General features: G+C 45.1%; 1 protein-coding gene across 1 annotated transcript in view; it reads left to right on the forward strand.

The window, feature by feature from the left end:
* The first annotated feature begins 221 nt into the window (after window positions 1-221).
* The window catches only part of LOC118397682 (protein capicua homolog), a 38,755-nt gene continuing 12,983 nt past the window's right edge, over window positions 222-25,993 (forward strand). The window contains exons 1-11 of the mRNA XM_052470446.1: window positions 222-403; window positions 4,040-8,023; window positions 12,731-12,862; window positions 13,404-13,572; window positions 19,529-19,628; window positions 20,368-20,550; window positions 22,174-22,306; window positions 22,889-23,064; window positions 23,369-23,507; window positions 24,390-24,472; window positions 24,749-25,208. Of these exons, the coding sequence (XP_052326406.1) occupies window positions 4,285-8,023; window positions 12,731-12,862; window positions 13,404-13,572; window positions 19,529-19,628; window positions 20,368-20,550; window positions 22,174-22,306; window positions 22,889-23,064; window positions 23,369-23,507; window positions 24,390-24,472; window positions 24,749-25,208 (5,314 nt within the window). The 5' untranslated portion in view covers window positions 222-403; window positions 4,040-4,284. The remainder of the gene's footprint in view (window positions 404-4,039; window positions 8,024-12,730; window positions 12,863-13,403; window positions 13,573-19,528; window positions 19,629-20,367; window positions 20,551-22,173; window positions 22,307-22,888; window positions 23,065-23,368; window positions 23,508-24,389; window positions 24,473-24,748; window positions 25,209-25,993) is intronic.

The raw sequence follows: 25,993 nt of genomic DNA on the forward strand, positions 1-25,993 counted from the left end.
CTCCCTGTCAGCAGACCTCCCCTAAAGAGCTATTGGATGCCGCAGCCCTGTCCTAAACAGCTGTTTGGTGTTTTCCAACAGCACTATTCGACTAAACACGGTGTCAATCAAATTTAGACACTGCTATGTAGCTCCTTGGATCCATGAAATCTACTGGCTACTGTACTCAAATGTGTCCTCTGATTGGCTACATGGACTAGTTGTCAAGGGTTTGGGCTTCATTCACCATTTTGCGACTGTAGTGTAGAATGTACCGAGCAGTAGTTTTACCTCCTTTAAGTTGCTTTACAGACAAAAGATAATATGACAGTCCGTTAATTGTCAACCCTGGATTTCCGACTTTTGGCCAACTATCAATTTTGTTACTGACTCGATAAATATCTGCATTGAAAATAATATTGTGGTGAGTAAAACCTACAAATCTTTCTTCTGCAGCACTGCAGTAGCCTGTTTTGCTTTATCGAGATGCTACGTTGTAGACGTTGTCTATAGTAAGCACCCTTTGTAACTACTAATGAAATATAATTTTCCTAGCTTGTAATACACTGCGGAGAGAAGCAAAGGGTGGATTGGATGCCACACTTCATTGAAAAGGGAGCGGTACGGGTGGATTGTCAGCCTAAAACTTTTCTCCCAGAAAATATTCAACGCCATAACTGTCGTTATAAGAGTGAGACTTCCTAGAAGTGTTTTTCTTCCGTTGCGATTGAAGGCAAAACCTTGAAGTCATCTGAATCACCAACATAGAGTTTTTAGCATTATTATCCCTCTATAGGCTACTATTCGTCATACAAAATGTATATTTCCATCTGTCCTTCGTCTGGGCTTGTGGGCCTCGTTTCTACGTTGTGTCCACAAATGTTACTTTTTATTGTAACTTAATTTACAATGTTGCAGTTTGCGCTCGTCGGGAAATGTGTTACTAAGTTGCATCCAGTATCGTCAACATTTCACAGCAATTGTCACACGAATGAATTTACCACATAATTACTTTGGTTTCTGTCGCGCGATGTAATTACATATTGTTTGATTTAAGGACGCCTACTTACTGTCTGTTTGTAACAACCGTTATACTTTGTTCCACAACACCATATATCGGAATAATGGGCCTTTACGTTTTTAATATCACGTGTAAATGTTGCAAGAAGAATATTTTTTTTCTAAGCGGCCTTGTGTTGTTTGGCCTGCGTCACTGGACTTCCCGGCCCTGTTGTGTAGTAAACTGATAGTAATCGCAAAGCACTACGACCAATAAGAGTGCTTCACACATACACAGCACGGTACTATTCAGCAAAACTAACAGTGACCACATTCTTGCAATCGTTTGCATTTTACAGTACTTCAGTTTAGGGTTGTAGTTAAAAAAATATAAAAAAAGATATCTACATTCAGCCTTAGTCTACTTTAAGTACGTGACATGTGTACATTAGCCGGTAGTTGCACTTTAGGTCCATATTCTCCACCAGTTATCATAGTTTTATAGTTATATATTTATGCATCGAAGCTGTCGAGGTGTAAATTCATCCCACTGGGCACGCACTGGTTAAATTAACGTTGCTTTCTCGTCATTTCAATGAAATGATGTTGAACCAACGTGGAATAGCGGTTGAATTGACGTCTGTGCCCAATGGGATGTTATGCTAATATGGATTTTCATAATGCTCTAATAGGACATTACAACAAGTTCTCCAATGGTGACAAATGGCAATGCTTGGGTTATACAGCGTTGATATGGCAACATTTATTGAACATTGAATCAACACGAGATTGAACATGAATGCAATATTGACAAATGGATAAGGCTCCTACATTTAGAATGGAAATGCCATTGTGCCTTCTCTCGAAGTTATCATTATGACACACCCACATACTTGCTGGTGTGCATAATGCACTTTTGAATAAACAATGTGCACCCTTCCAACAAATTATTTTACGATGACAGTTCTTTGAATGCAATCTCAAGTCTCCTGAATCTAATTTGCATAACACAGATACTGGGTTGTAACTGTGTGTATTATCAAACAGCAGTTTACATGTTGTGTGGTCACAACAACACAGGTCTGTAGTTTCTTATTACAAGTAGATGCCCTGGAGTTCTGTAGAGCTCCAAATGGCTGGACGTACATGACATTGTAACAACCTAATATTCAATAAATGTCATAATTTCTCCCAGACATGTTGTATATGTCTCAAACATACCATGACATGTAGCATTAAATCCCATGTGATTAAAGCAAAACTGATACTCTGCTAAATAATTTGGTCTCGACTTTTGATGTTTGTATTTGCTCGTGCACTATAAGATGATTAGGCTTTTTGTCGAATCACTTTGTGGTGTTGTCTGAAACTGAGGCCGATGGGAACTGTGTACTGGAAGAAACAACCCATGATGTAAGAAAGATAGGCCTACAACACTTGACGCTGCCTGTTTCAATGGAAAACCCAAACCAAAACTGTTGGTTTTCAGATAGTTTCTTTCATCCACATAGGTCAGCATTCCACAACATGGATGTTTTCCCTGGCAGTGGAAAATGCCTCTAAATGAGTGGTTGGTATGAAATCTAAGGAGAAAGAGAGGGCTAAAGAGACAGGGTAATAAAGTAGCAGGAAGTTAGGTAATGGTCCATGACAGGAAGTGTGGATTGTAGGGGCGGATTGGTTCGGCTATGAAATAGATAAAGGTCACCACCGAGAACGAGTGAGAGAGAGGGGAAAAGAACGCTTGAGTAAGAGAGAGAGAGAGAATGAGAGAAATGCGAGTGAACAAGAAGGAATTCCCCCACCTCCACTGCCTTAGCCAAGAAACCAGCGCGTGTGTGTGGGGGTGCAGACTCATTTGGAAGTGCTCGTCCAGAAGCACTTCCAAATGTGCCTGCCGCTATTCTGCTATGCTATATTGTTATATTACTTTACACATTATATAAGATTGCTTCATTATGGTTTAATGTGTATTCACACAGTGTTAGGTGTATAATTATATATAATATAAGCTACATTATGTAATGTACGCATTGTACACTGAGTATACAAAACATTAGGAACACCTTCTTCATTTTGAGTTGCAACCCACTTTTGCCATCAGAACCGCCTCAATTCGTCTGGGCATGGACTCGATAAAGTGTCAAAAGCGTTCCACCGGGATGCTGGCCCATGTTGACTCCAATACTTCCCACAGTTGGCTGGATGTCCTTTGGGCGGTGGACCATTCTTGATACACAAGGGAAACCCAGTAACGTTGCAGTTCTTGACACACTCAAACCGGTGCGCCTGGCATCTACTACCATACCCTGTTTAAAGGCACTTATATTTTTTGTCTTGCCTGTTCACCCTCTGAATGGCACACATTACACATCATTGTTTAAATTGTCTCAAGGCTTTTACAATCCTTCTTTAACCTAGTCTCCTCCCCTTAATATACACAGATGATTTATTTAGTTATTTTATTCAACCTTTATTTAATTAGACAAGTCAGTGAAGAACAAATTCTAATTTTACAATGATGGCCTACCGAGGTCAAACCCTCCCCTAACCCAGACAACGCTGGGCCAATTGTGCGCCGCTCTATGGGACTCCCAATCACGACCGGTTGTGATACAGCCCGGGATTTAACCAGGGTCTGTAGTGATGCCTCTAGCACTGAGATGCAGTGCCTTAGACCGCTGCGCCACTCTGGAGATCTGATTGAAGTGGATTTAACAAGTGACCAATAAGGGATCATAGCTTTCACCTGGATTCACCTGGTCAGTCTATGTAATGGAAATAGCAGGTTTTCCTAATGTTTGTAATAAAATAGTAATACCCATTACTTATTGTGTTGGGTGATATATCATTCAATAATGAATGTATTACCAAGGACAAAAAATACATGGTTTTATGGAATAGGCCTATGTTTGAAATTATTTTTTAAAAACTGTCCTTTTTACTTTGACAGCAACTTCACCCCACCTCAGCCATTTTCTGGTGAATGGGCTTTTTATAATGTCACAATGCATTTATCACATGAATAATCCAGTCCTCTTTATGTTCTGCTGTGTTTCAGGATCTGGAATAAGGTGGAAAGAGCTGGAGACAGAAAGAGGAAAGGGCGGGATGAGAAAGAGAGGAGCTGGAAGAGCAGGGAAATAGAGGGAGGAGAGCAAGAGAGGCTGGACGAGCAGGGAAATAGAGGGAGGAGAGCAAGAGGGGCTGGAAGAGCAGGGAAATAGAGGGAGGCGAGAGGAACTGAGAATCTGGTCTCTGGAAAAGTAAGCCACTGTAAATCGTAAAGCAAACGCCAATGCAGAGATGAAGCCGATTAAAAAGCAAGGAAGGCGCTCGCCCCCGTCGACCCGGGCCAAAGGTGGGAAGAGACGGGGGGCGGTGGACAGTGGGGAGAAAAGAGACTCGGACGAGAACAGAGACCAATCCCCTAAAAGTCAGACCCCACCCCAAACCTCATCTCACTCAGAGTCTTCTCAGGAAGAGTCGATGACACTTACGGCTAGGGCCACGCCAGAGAGGGAGGTCCACAGAGAGGGGCCCCAGCTCCCAGAGACAGCGGCCGCAGCAGCAGGGTCCCTCCCTGGGAAGTCAGAGGACTCCCGCCCGGGGAGTGTCAAGTCGCTGAGCGCCCACAGCACAGACAGCAGCAGCAGCGCCGCCAGTGCTGCCAACAGCCCCAACCCCTCGTCCAACCGCAAGACAGCCACCTTCAAGGCCCGCGTCCCCAAAAAGAAGTACACCTCTGAGCACTGTGCTGCTGCAGCTGCTGCCGCCAGCAACCACGGATACCATGGCAACCCCTGCACGCCCCCACTGAACAGCAGTAGTGCTCACTGTGGTAGTAACACCGGTAGTCAGTCGTCGGGCTTATCTTCGGGGCCCGGGTCGACGGCGAGTGAGGGCGGTTTGCTTACTGACATCAACAGTCAGACCAGGAGACCAGTGGAGGACTACATTACCACTATAGCTCCACCACAGGACAGGGACAACACACCTGGACCCCCTCCCACAGGGGACAGAGACAGGAGAGGCCCAGAGGGAGGCAGAGAAATCGCCCCCAGCCCTGTCCGCTGCTCCTCTACAGACACAGCCAGCGAACACGACCCTGACGTGAGCGATCTACGCCGCCCCAACTTTCCCCACACCAACCCCAACACCGAAGCACACACACTGGACCTGGTGCAACGTAGCACCCCACGCACTCCGACCCCACAGAGCCTGTCGGACGCGCTAGCCGACGCCTTGGCAAAAGGTCTAAAGAACCAGCGGGTGCTAGCCAGGCAGGCTAGGAGGAGAACTGGAAAGTGGGAAGAGGAGAACGGAAGGGGAGTGGGGAGGGAGAGCATGGACTCGGTGTTCCGAGCGGGTGTGGTGCGGCGGGTGAGCGGCGAGCACGGCAGCCTGGAGGTGCAGCTGAACGGCGAGAAGGAGCTGTACCGCTACCCGTTTCGCGAGGGCCCCCAGGGGCCTGTGGACATCATCATGGATGCCCCGCCGCCCGGCTCCCAGGCCGTGCCCATCGGCACCCCTGTGTGCGTGCCCTTCGGAGGCAACGAAGACGGCGGCACCACAGAGGCCCAGCGCCAGTGGTACCGAGAGGGCCTGGTCACCCAGGTGGACTCCCACCCGGCTGTGTCCTACCCCTATAGAGTGTTGTTAGAGGACAGAGCGCCCCCAGGGGATGAGGAGGGGGATGGCAGGGTGGGCACTCCGACCGCTGTGTGGGTGTCCCGTCAGAGCCTCCGCCTGCTGGTGCCGCCCTGGGACCTGGACCTGGGACCCACCGGAGGGGGGCGAGAGGAGGGCGATGCTGCTGCCGAGAGGGGGAGAGAGAGGGAGAGAGAAAGAGAGGACAGGGACGAAATAGAAGTGGAGCCAGAGCTGTGTTTCCTCAGCCATGGGATGGGGCTCAGCGCAGCTGTGGCTGGGTCTGTGTTGGGGAGGCTTTCATACCCTGGAACGGCCCCCGCCTCCTCGTCTTCCTCGACTGTCAGCTCCCCCGTCACCCCTGCCTCGGTGCTGAGTCTGGTGCCCGGAAGAGACTGGGAGCGAGAGAAGGACCTGGTGGAGAGAGAGCGGGAGCTCCAGAGGAAACAAGAGAGAGATAACCGAGAAAGGGCCAAGCAGCATCACCACTTCATGCCCCTGACCCCAGAGGAGGACATAGAGGTGTCCCACTTCAGCATGGTGCCCATGGGGGCGGCGGGAGGTGCGGCCAAGGCCCTGGCGGTGTCCCAACACAGGCACATACTCTCCAAGCCGCCCCCGGGCTACCTCAGCCCCCACCTGTCCGTGGTCCGGGGCCTCGGAGGCACCCCGCTGGTGGGCCCCCACTTGGCCCTCAACCCCCACCCCCCTGCCTCCCCCACAGTGCTAATGGGCCTGGAGTCGGGAGCCCTGTCAGCGGGGGCGGCCATCATCGCCACCCCTCAGCTCCCTCTGCCCTCCTCGTCCTCCCGCGGCTCCCTGGATAAGCCACCCTCGTCAAACACCAACTCCCACGGTGCATCTGGAGGGGGTGGAGGCTCGGGTTCGTCGTCCTCGTCGCGCTCCCGCACCCCTCTCACGGTGGCCCAGCAGAAGTACAAGAAGGGCGACGTGGTGTGTACCCCCACGGGCATCCGCAAGAAGTTCAACGGCAAGCAGTGGAGGAGGCTGTGCTCCAGAGAGGGCTGCTCTAAGGAGTCCCAGAGAAGAGGCTACTGCTCGCGTCATCTCTCCATGAGAACTAAAGAGATGGAGGCCAGCGGAGGGGGCAGAGACCGTGGCGGGGCCAGCAGTACGGGCACCCTAACCCCGTCAGACCTGAGGCTGGGCGGCGGCCGGACCAGTTCGGAGTTCGACTGGGACAACACGTCGCGAGACAGCAGCGAAGCGAGCAGTAGGGGAGGGGATTCACGCCCCCGCATGGTCCTGCCCTCGTTCCTGCCCCAGGACCTATCACACTTCGACTTTGATGAGTGCGAGGCGGCCACCATGCTGGTGTCTCTGGGCAGCTCCCGCTCGGGCACGCCCTCCTTCTCTCCCATCTCCAACCAATCGCCCTTCTCACCCACGCCGTCGCCCTCGCCATCCCCGCTCCTCAGCTTCCGCCCGGCCACCTTCAGCCCCATCACGGCCCCGCCTTCTCTCACCCCTCGCCGCCACCGCCATCTGAGCGGGACTAAGATGAGCACGCCGGGCTCGGAGCGCGAGCATCACCTGTCGGGCATCGTACCCACCTTCCAGACCAACCTCACCTTCACCGTGCCCATGAGCCCCAGCAAGCGGAAACTGGATGCCCTTCCTCCGCCACTGCCCCTCCCCGACCAGCAACTAGGGGAGACTATAGGGCTCCGGCCAGCCGCCTTCAGGGTGCTTTCCCCTCAGAGCCAGCCCACCACCCCCTCCTCGCTCTCCTTCCCCCGGCCCCGGAGCGCCACTAGCCGACCCCCGTCCTCCGCTGCCTCCACCCCTCCGCCCATGCTGGTGTCCCCCACCCCTCCCTCCCCACTGCCCCAGGACCCCAGCCCCCGCCGCATCGTGCCCCTGCGAGACTCCCCCGTCATCGTGAGGAACCCCGACGTCCCCCTGGCCAAGTTTACCGAGGGACCCTTAGGGAGGAGGGGAGGAGGGGGCTGCTCCTCAAGAGACCACAGCCAGCCCCTGCATCTTGCCACCGGCCTCCAAGCACCCGTGCCCATCAACGGCGCCGTCACCAATGGAGCGGTCCTCATGCGAAACCCCGCCTCCACCCTGGTCCTTGTAACCTCCTCCCAGTCCCTGACCCCAGCCGTCACGGGATGCCCTGTCCACTCCAGCCCAGCCCCCAGTGGTGGCTCCGCCTCAATGTCCTCTACTGGCTCCGCCCTCTCTAGCTCTGGATCAGGCGGTAGGGAGTGGGAGAGGAAGTCTGGAGGACATCAGGACGCCATTGGAGGGACACTGCCCCAGCCGGTAGCCTGCCACCCCTCGCCCACTGCCCTGCTGCCCCTCATCCTACCAGCCGAGTCCCCTCAACCTGCACCCCGCAAGGACATCATCATGGGACGGCCCGGTACAGGTAACACCACAATCATTATAGGGGTATATAGGAGTTAATATAAAAGGGTTTATAAACTGGGTGGTTCATGCCCTGAATGCTGATTGGCTGACAGCTGTGGTATATCAGACGGTATACCACAGGTATGACAAAATATTTATTTCTACTGCTCTGATTACGTTGGTAACCAGTTTATATGTGGTATATGGCCAATATACCACAGCTAATGGCTGCATCCAGGCACTTTCGTCGTGCGAAATAACAGCCCTTATCCGCGGTATATTAGCCATATACCATACCCCCTCGTACCTTATTGCTTAAGTATAGGATTTAGTATATAGGGGTTAGTATATAGGTGTTAGTATTAGAGGTCGACCGATTATGATTTTTCAACGCTGATACCGATTTATTGGAGGACCAAAAAAAAAGCCTATACCGATTAATCGGACCATTTATATATATATATATATATATATATATATACAATTTATACAATATACAATATACAGTGGGGCAAAAAAGTATTTAGTCAACCACCAATTGTGCAAGTTCTCCCACTTAAAAAGATGAGAGAGGCCTGTAATTTTCATCATAGGTACACTTAAACTATGACAGACAAAATTAGAAAAAAAATCCAGAAAATTACATTGTAGGATTTTTTATGAATTTATTTGCAAATTATGGTGGAAAATAAGTATTTGGTCAATAACAAAAGTTTATCTCAATACTTTGTTATATACCCTTTGTTGGCAATGACAGAGGTCAAACGTTTTCTGTAAGTCTTCACAAGGTTTTCACACAGTTTATGGTATTTTGGCCCATTCCTCCATGCAGATCTCCTCTAGAGCAGTGATGTTTTGGGGCTGTTGCTGGGCAACATGTACTTTCAACTCCCTCCAAAGATTTTCTATTGTGTTGACAAGTGATTATGTGAAGATTAATTGTTTTTTATAAGATAAGTTTAATGCTAGCTAGCAACTTTAGTATATAGAGGTGTATAGGGGTTAGTATATAGGGATTAGTATATAGGGGTCTATATAGGTTAGTATATAGAGGTGTATAGGGATTAGTATATAGAGGTTTATAGGGGTTAGTATATAGAGGTGTATAGGGGTTAGTATATAGAGGTGTATAGGGGTTAGTATATAGAGGTGTATAGGGGTTAGTATATAGAGGTGTATAGGGGTTAGTATATAGAGGTGTATAGGGGTTAGTATATAGAGGTGTATAGGGGTTAGTATATAGAGGTGTATAGGGGTTAGTATATAGAGGTGTATAGGGGTTAGTATATAGAGGTGTATAGTGGTTATTATATAGAGGTGTATAGGGGTTAGTATATAGAGGTGTATAGGGGTTAGTATATAGAGGTGTATAGGGGTTAGTATATAGAGGTGTATAGGGGTTAGTATATAGAGGTGTATAGGGGTTAGTATATAGAGGTGTATAGGGGTTAGTATATAGAGGTGTATAGGGGTTAGTATATAGAGGTGTATAGGGGTTAGTATATAGAGGTGTATAGGGGTTAGTATATAGAGGTGTATAGGGGTTAGTATATAGAGGTGTATAGGGGTTATTATATAGAGGTGTATAGGGGTTAGTATATAGAGGTGTATAGGGGTTAGTATATAGAGGTGTATAGGGGTTAGTATATAGAGGTGTATAGGGGTTAGTATATAGAGGTGTATAGGGGTTAGTATATAGAGGTGTATAGGGGTTAGTATATAGAGGTGTATAGGGGTTAGTATATAGAGGTGTATAGGGGTTAGTATATAGAGGTGTATAGGGGTTAGTATATAGAGGTGTATAGGGGTTAGGGGTATATAGACATCATAGTAAAATACATCAGTGATAAGGGAAATGGGGAGAGTTATTATTGGAGGGATGGTAGAAACAATTCACCACAGATTGAATGTGACCACAGAAAGGCTGTGTAATTACTGGCGTTTACCTTGCCGTCTACGGGGTTGTGTGGATCTAAACCATGCCAGGAAAATGCACCCCCACATCGTAACAGAGCCGCCAAGAACTCTCATTTACTCAAGTGTTTCCTTTATTTTGGCAGTTACCAATGTGTGAAAATGAGTGACTTCAGTGACAAGAAATGTACATTTGTACTTTTGCAACATGGCCGCAAGAATGCTCTGTCAGGCATTACGTAGTAGGCAGCTAAATATAATGTTGGCCTGTTATGTCTTTCAGAATGTGTGTGGTGTGTGGTTTGGTGTAGGGTGGGATGTCAACGAGTGGGTGATACAGGGTGTTGGTCTGCGAGCAGTTTCAGTTAAACTCTTAAAAGGAACGTGTCTAGACATGCAAGGCTGCTGACAAATGCACACACACACAGTCACCCAGTCACACACACAGCGCTCAATATAGCAGACAACACACAACCTCGGGCAAAGCACCAAGGGCAAGTCCAGTGTTTCTTTTTATCCCACTGAATTGAAAGAAGTAATCATATTGCAGTGTTGTCATGGATACTTTGTCTCTCTATGGAATTAGTGCAGTTAAACTTAGAACTCTCTCTGCTTGTTGGATCGTGCTTCTCTCTGCTTTTCTATCAGTTATTCTCTATGGGGGCGAATCCTAACTTACATTTACATTTAAGTCATTTAGCAGACGCTCTTAACTTCCACTTCAAATGTTCACTTAGTCCCATTGAAGTCAATGGGAGATTAAGTGAACATGTAGATTAAATGGAAGTTAGGATTCGCCCCTATGCTTCCGCTCCTAACTTTCGTCTAGAATCTAAAACCCCATAGACACCAGTTAGTATTTTCAATGTAATACTCTCTCATTGAACAGACCCCAGAGTTCAGAGCTAACCCGTCTAGACCGTGACCCTCCGGCGTGTCATGAGATTATCTGAGGAGGGCTTGCACGTTAACCACTTCAAACACTTCTGAGAAGAAACCCCTCTCTCTTGTAAACACAACTCATTCATCCTTCCTCGTGTACAGTATTCTCACCTGACCGACATCGAGTCAAATGGAATGTTATTTGTCACGTGCTTCGTAAACAACAGGTGTGGACTTAACAGTGAAATGTTTACTTACGGGTCCTTCCCAACAATGCAGAGGGAAAGAAAATAGAGAAATAATAGAAAAGTAAAACACGTAGTAATGAGTAGTAATAAATACTCAAGGAGCAAACGATAACTTGGCTTTATACACAAGGTTTTATTTTCATTTTATTTAACCTTTATTTAACTAGGCAACTCAGTTAAGAACAAATTCTTATTTACAATGACGGCCTACCTGAGACGACAACATAGCAATGCTGCTACACATGACAGCATAGCATGGTAGCAATACAACATTGTAGCAGCATAAAAGGTGGTACAAACATTATTGGGCACAGACAACAGCACAAAGGGAAAGAAGGTAGAGACAACAATACATCACGCGAATCAGCCACAACTGTCAGTGAGAGTGTCCATGACTGAGCCATTGAATGAAGAGATGGAGATAAAACTGTCCTGTTTGAGTGTTTGTTGCAGCCCGTTCCAGTCGCTAGCTGCAGCGAACTGAAAAGAGGAGCGACCCAGAGATGTCTGTGCTTTGTAGACATTTAACTAGGTACCAGTACCTAGTCGATGTGTATGGGTACGAGGTAATTGGGGTAGATACTGTATGTACATAGAACTAGGAATAAAGTGACCGATAATAATAGCAGCAACAGCATATGTGATGAGTCAGAAAAGTTTGTCCAAAAATGTATGTCAATGCAGAGAGTCCAGGTAGCTATTTGGTTAACTTTTTAACCAACTACTGTATTTAGCAGCCTTATGGCTTGGGGGCAGAAGCTCTTCGGGGTCCTGTTGGTTACAGACTTGGTGCATTGGTACCGCTTGCCATGCAGTAGCAGAGAGAACAGTCTATGACTTGGGTGGCTGGAGTCTTTGATCATTTTCAGGGCCTTCCTCTGACACCGCCTGGTATAGAGGTCCTTGAGCTCGGCCCCAGTGATGTACTTGGACGTACGCACTACCCTCTGTAGCATCTTGTGGTCGGATGCCAAGCAGTTGCCATACCAAGCGGTGATGCAACCAGTCAAGATGCTCTCAATGGTGCAGCTGTAGATCTTTTTGAGGATCTGAAGGCCCATTCCAAATCTTTTCAGCCTCCCGAGGGGGAAGAGGCGTTGTCGTGCCCTGTTCAGGACTGTGTTGGTGTGTGTGGACCATGATAGATCCTTAGTGGTGTGGACACTCAGGGGTCACTTGAAAATGTCAGGGGAACAATCTCAATGTGACTCAAAAATCGTAAAAGAAGTTGCAATGTGTGAAACACCATATACTGTAAGTACAGTATATGTTGTTCTTGACCAACTAGGTTGTCATTGTAAAATATAATTTGTTCTCTATGTACTTGGAGAAATATCTTAATCAATTGAAGCATATTATATACTAACCAAGACCTATGTTCCTTTTCAAATAAGACCCTGTATATTAGTATTCCATTTGACTGCATGACTGTTAACCAGTGTGGATTCCGACATGGTGGGTCACTTCCCAATGGGGCTGAGAAGGACATGACTAAAGACTGGGCTCTAACAGGAAATATTTTGTTTTTCTTAAGGGTCACAAGAGAATTCAAATGGCAGTGTGGACACGCCGTCATGGCACAAAGACAATTTGGGGACCACTGCAGTTAACCCTCACTATTTTTTTTTAATCACCAACTATTCATATTATTTTCCTCCCGAATCCGCCTTTTCCTCCCACAGTATGGACCAATGTGGAGCCCCGGTCAGTGCCAGTGTTTCCTTGGCATTCATTGGTCCCTTTCCTGGAGCCCAGCCAATCGAGTGCGGCTGCCCAGCCCACTGATGGCCAACAGCTTGTCAATCAGAGCAACGGTGAGGATTTGATCAACACTTATGTGTTGAAATAAATAGGCCTATTCTGACCAGGTTGCATACACAACTCATAGGTGTTGTACTTACTTATATTGTAATGATATTTATGGGGAAAAGTGTACAGTATACCGCATTGCATCTTTCACTATTTGCTGCATCACTTCATAAATAAATAACTGTCGAATAACTGAACTAAAATAAATAACTCACAGTACAAATACAAAAAACTTTTATGTTGGTGACCTGCCTGTTTTTTGCAATTACATTGATATTTAATTACATGGATTACATTGAGTTTATTATTTAGTCCAAGAATCATAATTTCTCTCTGAAACCATTTTATCTACTTAATGTATGGGATAATCAACAAGGAGCTATGTGTTCTCTGGGAATAATGGTGCATTTCTGATTGGCAGGCCTTTCGCATGGTGCGGAAGGTAGGTGCCACGACACAGAGCAGAGTGATAATTACCAACCAGTCATAGATGACGGATGACAACCAACCAGGATCCACCAACTAACTCCCCTCTCTCTTGGTCAGAGCCTCGTTGTGGGGTGGCCCTAGTGAGTGACGGACGGATGGGCCCACCAGATGCAGGACCAGGGTCTCCATCCCGCCCACCGCCCTCCTCCAATGACAACAACCCCCAAGCTGAAAGAGCAGAAAGAGGCGGAGCCGACAGCGAGACGGAGAGCGATGCAGATGACCCGTACGTTTTTTCTAGGTTGTTTAATGGTCGTTCGAAAGTGTGTCATCTGTTGTATTGCAGGTGACACACTACAAGTGGGATGTAAAAGGAAATAATGTTGTCTATAATATTTGAAAGCTCCCCTAGGGCTTTCTAGAATAGTCTTTCACAAAGGTTTGCGTTGCCTTAGGAACCAGGAAAGACCGGTTCTCTTTCAATTGCTCTAGCTTCATTGATTGTTGAATAAATTTAGTTTGATGGAGAGACCTACATAGAGCAAATGTTATAGCTGTGTTTGTATACAGTAGAATGTACCACTTTAAACCCCCCAAATGGGCTTAGAAATTAAGTGATGAAGAAGGATAAAGCTTTTTGCCCCACTCAACAATTCAAATCAAATTGTATTAGTGTAGCGAAATGCTTGTGCTTCTAGTTCCGACAATGCAGTAATAACCAACGAATAATCTAACCTAACAATTCCACAACTACTACCTTATACACACAAGTGTAAAGGGATAAAGAATATGTACATAAAGATATATGAATGAGTGATGGTACAGAACGGCATAGGCAAGATGCAGTTGATGGTATCGAGTACAGTATATACATATGAGATGAGTAATGTAGGGTATGTAAACAAAGTGGCATAGTTTAAAGTGGCTAGTGATACATGTATTACATAAAGATGCAGTAGATGATAGAGAGTACAGTATATACATATGAGATGAGTAATGTAGGGTATGTAAACATTATATTACGTGGCATTGTTTAAAGTGGCTAGTGATACATTTTTTACATCAATTTCCATTATTAAAGTGGCTGGAGTTGAGTCAGTATGTTGGCAACAGCCACTCAATGTTAGTGGTGGCTGTTTAATTTAACAATTCTTAATCGTGGTATGTTACTAAGGGCATATTCTCTTGAAGAAATAGCCTATTAGCACAGAATTGAAAAATCTGCCCTTTTTTCTGGTTCTCCTACACATTAACACATTATTATGTTTTTCTGATTGGCAGGCCATATTCACATTAAGTTTCTGATTGGCAGGCCATATTCACATTAAGTTTCTGATTGGCAGGCCATATTCACATTAAGTTTCTGATTGGCAGGCCATATTCACATTATGTTTTTGATTGGCAGGCCATATTCACATTATGTTTTTGATTGGCAGGCCAAATTCACATTAAGTTTCTGATTGGCAGGCCATATTCACATTACGTTTCTGATTGGCAGGCCATATTCACATTACGTTTCTGATTGGCAGGCCATATTCACATTAAGTTTCTGATTGACAGGCCATATTCACATTACGTTTCTGATTGGCAGGCCATATTCACATTACGTTTCTGATTGGCAGGCCATATTCACATTACGTTTCTGATTGGCAGGCCATATTCACATTAAGTTTCTGATTGGCAGGCCATATTCACATTAAGTTTCTGATTGGCAGGCCATATTCACATTAAGTTTCTGATTGGCAGGCCATATTCACATTATGTTTTTGATTGGCAGGCCATATTCACATTATGTTTTTGATTGGCAGGCCAAATTCACATTACGTTTCTGATTGGCAGGCCATATTCACATTAAGTTTCTGATTGGCAGGCCATATTCACATTAAGTTTCTGATTGGCAGGCCATATTCACATTATGTTTTTGATTGGCAGGCCATATTCACATTATGTTTCTGATTGTCAGGCCATATTCACATTAAGTTTCTGATTGGCAGGCCATATTCACATTAAGTTTCTGATTGGCAGGCCATATTCACATTAAGTTTCTGATTGGCAGGCCATATTCACAATAAGTTTCTGATTGACAGGCCATATTCACATTATGTTTCTGATTGGCAGGCCATATTCACATTAAGTTTCTGATTGGCAGGCCATATTCACATTATGTTTCTGAGCCATATTCACATTAAGTTTCTGATTGGCAGGCCATATTCACATTAAGTTTCTGATTGGCAGGCCATATTCACATTAAGTTTCTGATTGGCAGGCCATATTCACATTATGTTTCTGATTGGCAGGCCATATTCACATTAAGTTTCTGATTGGCAGGCCATATTCACATTATGTTTCTGATTGGCAGGCCATATTCAAATTTGTTTCTGATTGGCAGGCCATATTCACATTAAGTTTCTGATTGGCAGGCCATATTCACATTTGTTTCTGATTGGCAGGCCATATTCACATTAAGTTTCTGATTGGCAGGCCATATTCACATTATGTTTCTGATTGGCAGGCCATATTCAAATTTGTTTCTGATTGGCAGGCCATATTCACATTAAGTTTCTGATTGGCAGGCCATATTCACATTTTGTTTCTGATTGGCAGGCCATATTCAAATTTGTTTCTGATTGGCAGGCCATATTCACATTAAGTTTCTGATTGGCAGGCCATATTCACATTATGTTTCTGATTGGCAGGCCATATTCAAATTTGTTTCTGATTGGCAGGCCATATTCACATTATGTTTCTGATTGGCAGGCCATATTCATATTAAGTTTCTGATTGGCAGGCCATATTCACATTATGTTTCTGATTGGCAGGCCATATTCACATTAAGTTTCTGATTGGCAGGCCATATTCACATTTTGTTTCTGATTGGCAGGCCATATTCAAATTTGTTTCTGATTGGCAGGCCATATTCACATTAAGTTTCTGATTGGCAGGCCATATTCACATTATGTTTTTGATTGGCAGGCCATATTCACATTATGTTTCTGATTGTCAGGCCATATTCACATTAAGTTTCTGATTGGCAGGCCATATTCAAATTTGTTTCTGATTGGCAGGCCATATTCACATTAAGTTTCTGATTGGCAGGCCATATTCACATTATGTTTCTGATTGGCAGGCCATATTCAAATTTGTTTCTGATTGGCAGGCCATATTCACATTAAGTTTCTGATTGGCAGGCCATATTCACATTATGTTTCTGATTGTCAGGCCATATTCACATTAAGTTTCTGATTGTCAGGCCATATTCACATTAAGTTTCTGATTGGCAGGCCATATTCACATTAAGTTTCTGATTGGCAGGCCATATTCACATTACGTTTCTGATTGGCAGGCCATATTCACATTATGTTTTTGATTGGCAGGCCATATTCACATTATGTTTCTGATTGGCAGGCCATATTCACATTAAGTTTCTGATTGGCAGGCCATATTCACATTATGTTTCTGATTGGCAGGCCATATTCACATTAAGTCTCTGATTGTCAGGCCATATTCACATTAAGTTTCTGATTGGCAGGCCATATTCACATTACGTTTCTGATTGGCAGGCCATATTCAAATTTGTTTCTGATTGGCAGGCCATATTCACATTGAGTTTCTGATTGGCAGACCATATTCACATTACATTTCTGATTGGCAGGCCATATTCACATTAAGTATCTGATTTGCAGGCCATATTCACATTGAGTTTCTGATTGCAGGCCATATTCACATTGAGTTTCTGATTGGCAGACCATATTCACATTACATTTCTGATTGGCAGGCCATATTCATCAAGTTTCTGATTGGCAGGCCATATTCAAATTTGTTTCTGATTGGCAGGCCATATTCACATTGAGTTTCTGATTGGCAGGCCATATTCACATTAAGTTTCTGATTGGCAGGCCATATTCACATTAAGTTTCTGATTGGCAGGCCATATTCACATTAAGTTTCTGATTGGCAGGCCATATTCACATTATGTTTTTGATTGGCAGGCCATATTCACATTATGTTTTTGATTGGCAGGCCAAATTCACATTAAGTTTCTGATTGGCAGGCCATATTCACATTAAGTTTCTGATTGGCAGGCCATATTCACATTAAGTTTCTGATTGGCAGGCCATATTCACATTATGTTTTTGATTGGCAGGCCATATTCACATTATGTTTCTGATTGTCAGGCCATATTCACATTAAGTTTCTGATTGGCAGGCCATATTCACATTAAGTTTCTGATTGGCAGGCCATATTCACATTAAGTTTCTGATTGGCAGGCCATATTCACAATAAGTTTCTGATTGACAGGCCATATTCACATTATGTTTCTGATTGGCAGGCCATATTCACATTAAGTTTCTGATTGGCAGGCCATATTCACATTATGTTTCTGATTGGCAGGCCATATTCACATTAAGTTTCTGATTGGCAGGCCATATTCACATTAAGTTTCTGATTGGCAGGCCATATTCACATTAAGTTTCTGATTGGCAGGCCATATTCACATTATGTTTCTGATTGGCAGGCCATATTCACATTAAGTTTCTGATTGGCAGGCCATATTCACATTATGTTTCTGATTGGCAGGCCATATTCAAATTTGTTTCTGATTGGCAGGCCATATTCACATTAAGTTTCTGATTGGCAGGCCATATTCACATTTGTTTCTGATTGGCAGGCCATATTCACATTAAGTTTCTGATTGGCAGGCCATATTCACATTATGTTTCTGATTGGCAGGCCATATTCAAATTTGTTTCTGATTGGCAGGCCATATTCACATTAAGTTTCTGATTGGCAGGCCATATTCACATTTTGTTTCTGATTGGCAGGCCATATTCAAATTTGTTTCTGATTGGCAGGCCATATTCACATTAAGTTTCTGATTGGCAGGCCATATTCACATTATGTTTCTGATTGGCAGGCCATATTCAAATTTGTTTCTGATTGGCAGGCCATATTCACATTATGTTTCTGATTGGCAGGCCATATTCATATTAAGTTTCTGATTGGCAGGCCATATTCACATTATGTTTCTGATTGGCAGGCCATATTCACATTAAGTTTTTGATTGGCAGGCCATATTCACATTTTGTTTCTGATTGGCAGGCCATATTCAAATTTGTTTCTGATTGGCAGGCCATATTCACATTAAGTTTCTGATTGGCAGGCCATATTCACATTATGTTTTTGATTGGCAGGCCATATTCACATTATGTTTCTGATTGTCAGGCCATATTCACATTAAGTTTCTGATTGGCAGGCCATATTCAAATTTGTTTCTGATTGGCAGGCCATATTCACATTAAGTTTCTGATTGGCAGGCCATATTCACATTATGTTTCTGATTGGCAGGCCATATTCAAATTTGTTTCTGATTGGCAGGCCATATTCACATTAAGTTTCTGATTGGCAGGCCATATTCACATTATGTTTCTGATTGTCAGGCCATATTCACATTAAGTTTCTGATTGTCAGGCCATATTCACATTAAGTTTCTGATTGGCAGGCCATATTCACATTAAGTTTCTGATTGGCAGGCCATATTCACATTACGTTTCTGATTGGCAGGCCATATTCACATTATGTTTTTGATTGGCAGGCCATATTCACATTATGTTTCTGATTGGCAGGCCATATTCACATTAAGTTTCTGATTGGCAGGCCATATTCACATTATGTTTCTGATTGGCAGGCCATATTCACATTAAGTCTCTGATTGTCAGGCCATATTCACATTAAGTTTCTGATTGGCAGGCCATATTCACATTACGTTTCTGATTGGCAGGCCATATTCAAATTTGTTTCTGATTGGCAGGCCATATTCACATTGAGTTTCTGATTGGCAGACCATATTCACATTACATTTCTGATTGGCAGGCCATATTCACATTAAGTATCTGATTTGCAGGCCATATTCACATTGAGTTTCTGATTGGCAGGCCATATTCACATTGAGTTTCTGATTGGCAGACCATATTCACATTACATTTCTGATTGGCAGGCCATATTCACATCAAGTTTCTGATTGGCAGGCCATATTCAAATTTGTTTCTGATTGGCAGGCCATATTCACATTGAGTTTCTGATTGGCAGGCCATATTCACATTATGTTTCTGATTGGCAGGCCATATTCACATTGAGTTTCTGATTGGCAGGCCATATTCACATTATGTTTCTGATTGGCAGGCCATATTCACATTGAGTTTCTGATTGCCAGACCATATTCACATTGAGTTTCTGATTGGCAGGTTCTTTCCGGGTGTAGCAAATGATCCTGCCCCATCTACAGGCACTATGAAGAGGCGGACTCAGTCCCTCAGTGCTCTTCCAAAAGATGGAGACAGAAAGGTGAGCTCTCTGCTTGACTGTCTCTGGTTTTTATTTTATTAGCTCTGTCTCTCAGTCCAATATCTCTCACTCACATACAGAATGTGTCCCTCTCTCTGTGTGCCATTAGCTCAAACTTGAAATTGCCGTTATCTACAGATCAAGGATCAGATTACATGACCCCCAATGTCAATCTTACCATTAGGGGGATAAAGAATATCTGACCCTGTATCAGTGGTTAGGGTCAAATTCGAACTACTCCTTGTGGCTCATTGCTTCCATGTACCCTCTTACCTCTCTCTCTAGATATTACAAAAGCAATGCAATTAATTTGTTAGTCGTCCTGCAAACGATTATTGCGATGCAAACAATTATCGCAAACACTGATCAAGGATGAGGCTGCTGGTATGGTTACTGATCCTTCCTTATTATTATTTTTCTCTCTCTCTCTCTCTCTCTCTCTCTCTCTCTCTCTCTCTCTCTCTCTCTCTCTCTCTCTCTCTCTCTCTCTCTCTCTCTCTGTCTCTCTCTCTCTCTCTCTCTCTCTCTCTCTCTCTCTCTCTCTCTCTCTCTCTCTCTCTCTCTCTCTCTCTCTCTCTCTCTCTCTCTGTCTCTCTCTCTCTCTCTGTCTCTGTCTCTCTCTCTCTCTCTCTGTCTCTCTCTCTCTCTCTGTCTCTCTCTCTCTCTCTCTCTCTCTCTCTCTCTCTCTCTCTCTCTCTCTCTCTCTCTCTCTCTCTCTCTCTCTCTCTCTCTCTCTTAGAGGGAAAAGGACCACATTCGGCGGCCAATGAACGCATTCATGATCTTTAGCAAGCGTCACCGGGCGCTCGTGCACCAGAGGCACCCCAACCAGGACAACCGCACGGTCAGCAAGATCCTGGGCGAGTGGTGGTACGCCCTGGGGCCACAAGAGAAGCAGAAGTACCACGACCTCGCCTTCCAGGTACATACCAATGATGTACAGTGCATTCAGAAAGTATTCAGACCCCTTGACTTTTTCCACATTTTGTTACGTTACAGCCTTATTCTAAATTTTTAAAATCCTCATCAATCTACACACAATACCCCATAATGACAAAGCAAAATCAGGTTTTTAGAAATTTTTACAAATGTATTAAAAATAAAAACAGATATATTGCATGTACATATTCAGACCCTTTACTCAGTACTTTGTTGAAGCACCTCTGGAAGCAATTACAGCCTTGAGTCTTCTTGGGTATGACGCTACAAGCTTGGCACACCTGTATTTGGGGAGTTTCTCCCATTCCTCTCTGCAGATCCTCTCAAGCTCTGTCAGGTTGGAAGGGGAGTGTCACTGCACAGCTATTTTCAGGTCTCTCCAGAGATGTTAGATCTGGTTCAAGTCCAGTCTCTGGCTGGGCCATTCAAGGACATTCAGAGACTTGTCCTGAAGCCACTCCTGCATTGTCTTGGCTGTGTGCTTAATGGAAGCCGCTGTGTTCCTGGGGACCTTCAATGCTGCTGAAATGTTTTGGTACCCTTCCCCAGTCTGTGCTTCGACACAATCCTGTCTCGGATCTCTACGGACAATTCCTTCGACCTCATGGTTAGTTTTTGTCCTCTGACATGCGCTGTCAACTGTGGGACCTTATATAGACATGTGTGTGCCTTTCCAAATCATGTCCAATCAATTGAATTTACCACAGATGGACTCCAGTCAAGTTGTAGAAACATCAAGGATGATCAATGGAAACAGGATGCACCTGAGCTCAAATTTCGAGTCTCATAGCAAAGGGTCGGAATTCTTATAAGGTATTTGCAAACATTTCTATAAACCTGTTTTCACTTTGCCATTATGGGGTATTGCTGAGGATTTTTATTTATTTAATCCATTTTAGAATAAGGCTGTAACGTAACAAAATGTGGAAAAAGTCAAGGGGTCTGAATACTTTCCAAGGCACTGTATATAAACCCTTTATGACTGACAGGGGGCGCTGTATTGAAGCCACTGCACAGTCATTTTGGTTTCTCCTCCAGTGTAAAACATTTTTGGGAAGCTATAGAAATGCATTTATTAATGTCTACATTCATTTTTTGCATGTTTATTCTATTACAGACACCCTAATGCATACTTTTAAATTATATTATGTTAGCTAAATTATTTTTAATTATTTTTTAAATTGTCATTTTTTAAAAGAGAGTTCTAATGTTACTGTCCCCACTACAGCAAAAAAAATACTTATATAAATGTAGTTTTGTTCTTGAAACTGTATAATTCCATTCATTCCTATGGAGGACTGCTCCTACTGGGGGAGTGCCAATATGGCCGACCGGTGGCTTCAAAGCCTCTCAATGGCCAATACATAGCATCAGCAATCCAGGGTTTATGCACATCATTGGTACATAGACCATACAGCACAAACTGATCTGGGAATAATGATTATGTTAATATCAAAAGATTATGCTGTTTATTGTGCCTTTCAATACACCCAAGGACTGAACCGGGGAATAGGATATTCGGTTTTCTTTATGTCCTTCCTTCTATCCTTTTCATGTTATGACTCCTTTTGACTCCATTCTCCCTCCCTCCATTCCTCACTCCCAGGTGAAGGAGGCTCACTTCAGGGCCCACCCAGACTGGAAGTGGTGCAACAAGGACAGGAGGAAGTCTATCTCTGAGGGCCGAGGGACCCCGGGGGCCAAAGAGGCACGCGAGAGGAGCATGTCGGAGAGCGCAGGTCAGTGTGTGTATGTGTGTGTGTGTGTGTGTGTGTGTGTGTGTGTGTGTGTGTGTGTGTGTGTGTGTGTGTGTGTGTGTGTGTGTGTGTGTGTGTGTGTGTGTGTGTGTGTGTGTGTGTGTGTCTTTTCACCATAGGTGTGTGTGCATTTGTGTATGTTTATTTATCATCTTAAAGTCTTACACTTTACTTACAGGAACATGTACATAGTAGTGAGAGAGGACTGTATAATGAAAAGTGTTACCTACTTATTGGTATGTGTCTGTGCTCCACTCCTCTGAGGGTGCGTGTGGGTGGGTTTGTTTTTCCCTGTGCTTGTACAAGCTATTTTGAATCATCTTGGTTGTGTGTAATTGTGTGATTGTGTGCTTGTATGAGTGCGTTTACTCTTTTTAAATGTCTTGCGTGCATTGTACGCTATTGGCCTGTTTCCCGGAAACTGGACGAAATGGCAAGCTCAATTGAGAACCTCCATTGAAAGTGCTTTTTAGTCCAGCACTACGTTTAATGTGTGTCCGGAAAACCAGCCTTGTTTAATGTGTATGTGGTTTTACTAAGACTCTTTCTCACCCTCCTCCATAGAGCCCGAGTCAGTGTCTCAGGGCATGGAGTTGAAGGGTACGGCAGGCCCGGGCTGGCCTGGGGGTTCTGAGCATCATGTGGGGGACTACAGTGGCCAGCTCCCTCGCACCCGTGCCTTCTCCTATAGTGCAGTACACAGCCTGGAGAGGAGGGAGCAGGCCAGAGATGTGGAGAAGGTACAGGACTGATATAGTTAGTGGCATCCCGTTTTCTTATGTTCGACCTGTTTTGTGCGCCATTTTCCACTGCTTATCCTTTTTGTTTAGTCTTTTCTTCATCTTTTTTTCCATCTTTCTTCTCTCTCTGTTTAGTAGTAGTTATACACTAACAGACTGCATTACAGTATATCTCAAAGCACTTAGCATAGTAACAAGGGAACTCACCCACTTTTACTACCAATGTATGGCGCCCACACCCAGGTGATGCACGGCGGCCAATGGGGCCGTGGAGCTAACTTCTGGCTCTGCATTTCTCACCCAGTTGTGCCTAGAAGAGACCGGCTCGTTCCACAGCCACCCCCCTACTCTCTCCCTGGCACAGTGTGGGGCCAGCGAGGACGTGACCAGCGACGAGGAGCGCATGGTTATCTGTGAGGAAGAGGGGGACGATGATGTCATGGGTGAGGTCACAGTCATATTTAGGTGGTGTTAGTAAATTGGCTCTGGAGTGCCATAGTTTGCTCTGTGCGTTTGTATAGTCAGAGCGTTTCGCTCTCGGAGCTTTCAGAGCTCACACTTGCAGTGCAGTCAAGCACCCAAGCTAACTGGCTAAAGTTGGCTAGCTTGCTAGCTACTTCCAGACACAAATGAGAGAACACCTCACTCTGGCCATTTTACTCTAGAGGGTTGGTGACTGTGACTGTGCTGCTTGAAACAATTGAATTACAACTCTTACTGACACCGTTCATATTCAACGGTGTTGCGCATTCGTAAGTTCATCAGTTATTCTGTGCTCTGGCACACGAGGACGAGAGTGCTCTAAAATCGGAGTAGATAGCTAGAGTGAATTTACAAATGCACCCTTAGTGTGGCTACCATAGAATTAGGAATTAGAATTTTAAAAATAAATGTAGGAAATTCATCACCTACATGTATGCCTCTACTGCCATTCATTCCAATTAGACTGGTTTGGATTTCTCCCTGACCAAAATGGCTGCCATTATCATCCCCTTCTGGAACTTTGAGGGTTAATGACATAGCTCCTCTAGTAATTTAATAGGATCTCTATGACATCCACTGTCGCATTCATAGAAATAGAATAGATTCCCTATTCTGTTTCTACGGTTTTAAAACTGTTCCTGTTATATGGCTCCTCAATGTCTTGCACATGTAGTCTGTAGATGTTTTACAACAGGAATAATCTCACAGATAACTAATTTCCCCCTAGCTGGGATGTTGGTTGTCTGTCTCATATTCGTCCATTTTTAATGGCACGCACCGCTATTGTTTCATTAGTCTTTTGTCACATCTGATTGGACCTATTGCTTCCTCTTTATGTCCAGAGGACTCGTGCCCTGAAGGATCCATAGACCTCAAGTGTAAAGAGAGAGTGACTGACAGTGACGAGGATGAGCCGGATGGACAGGTACTCTACACGTTTAGCCGTATAGCCTCTTTAGCCTTTTGGACTGTAGGTGCTATTAACTAGGTACAATTTAGATTTCATGGGTAATGGAGCTGCCAAATGAAGTAGCATTGTCCTACTGAACAGATATCTAGTAGATTCGATTCCTACTGTTTCTTCTCACCCATGCTAAGGTGGTGTGAGTCTGATCAAGTTTAAATTCTACATTGGTGCACTAAGAGAGTTAATTCAGGAGGAACCTTAGTTAACATTTCTCTTTGATCTCTCCCCCTCCAGCAAGCCTTCCAGCCAGTGGTCCGTTCCTCTCTCCCCTCCTCCAACAACACCTCCCACGCTGACTCCCACTCCGACTCTACCAAGGGGGACACAAAGGGGAGCGCCGGAGAGAGCTCTGAGAGGAAGAGAAAACGAGGGATGGAGGGAGGAGAAGAGGGAAGTGGAGAATCAAAAAGAGGAAGGGGTGGAGGGGGGCACGTTCCTTCTAATTCCATCCCTGGATCAGCGCCCATCACCTCGACCCCTGCTCTGGGTTATGGACTCACCCAGGTGCTCGGTGCAGTCCGGATGGCCCCCACCGTGGTGACCAACATGGTATGCCCCATTACCAGCATGCCCATCCCCATCGCCAGCAAGCCAATGGAAGGCTCCATTGCCCTCAGTGCCCTGCCTGGGGAGAAGAAAGCCATGCTTCTGATTGGAGGACCGGGAGCAGGCGGCGGGCCTTTCACAGCAGGGGGTGGGTACTTGTCCTCTTCAAATCCCGTGAGTGTGGGGCCGGGGGGGCTGCAGGTCACCAGTCTAGTGCTGGACGGTGCTTTCCCCAACCAGTCTATACAGCTTATAGCCCCGCCTCAACCTCTCTTAAGCTCCACCCACAGCACCCTACCTTTCCCCCTCCCCCTGCTGCAGCCCCAGTTCCTTCCTGCCGGTTCTCTCACCCCCCCTGGCGGTGCCAAACCTGGCCTCACCCAGGTGCAGTATATCCTGCCCACCCTGTCATCTGTCAGCGCCAACCCCAAGACCCCCTCCCCCCAGCTAACCCAGCAGCCAACCGGCATCCGCACGCTGCCCTCCACTCCGCCCACACATGTCTCCCTGGCCAATGGAATACATTCGGGGGCAGGAGTGGAAATAAGATATGCCACAGTGGGAGGGGTCAGCCCTGGAGAAAGAGGTGAGAGAGAGGAGAGATTGTTCGACAGGGATGGAAAAGGGGAGGACCTATGGAAAAGGGGAGGATACTTTGTTATATACAAGGGGATATGTTTACGACCATCCAAAATTCACAAGTCTAAGTTTTATTTTTGCTCCTTCAAGCCCCGAATAAGTACAACACTCTGGTTAGTCGAGCACTTTAATGTTACCTGTCACTGAGAGATTCATCACCTTATGGTTGTCACCTTATGGTTGTCATCATCATGTTAACACAGTGTTACCTAAACCAACATCTCTCGCTCTCCCTCCCTCCCTCTCTTTCACTCTCTCTCTCTCTCTCTCTCTCTCTCTCTCTCTCTCTCTCTC

This window comes from Oncorhynchus keta, chromosome 19 (assembly GCF_023373465.1).
Source record: "Oncorhynchus keta strain PuntledgeMale-10-30-2019 chromosome 19, Oket_V2, whole genome shotgun sequence".
In the NCBI taxonomy this organism is placed as follows: domain Eukaryota; kingdom Metazoa; phylum Chordata; class Actinopteri; order Salmoniformes; family Salmonidae; genus Oncorhynchus; species Oncorhynchus keta.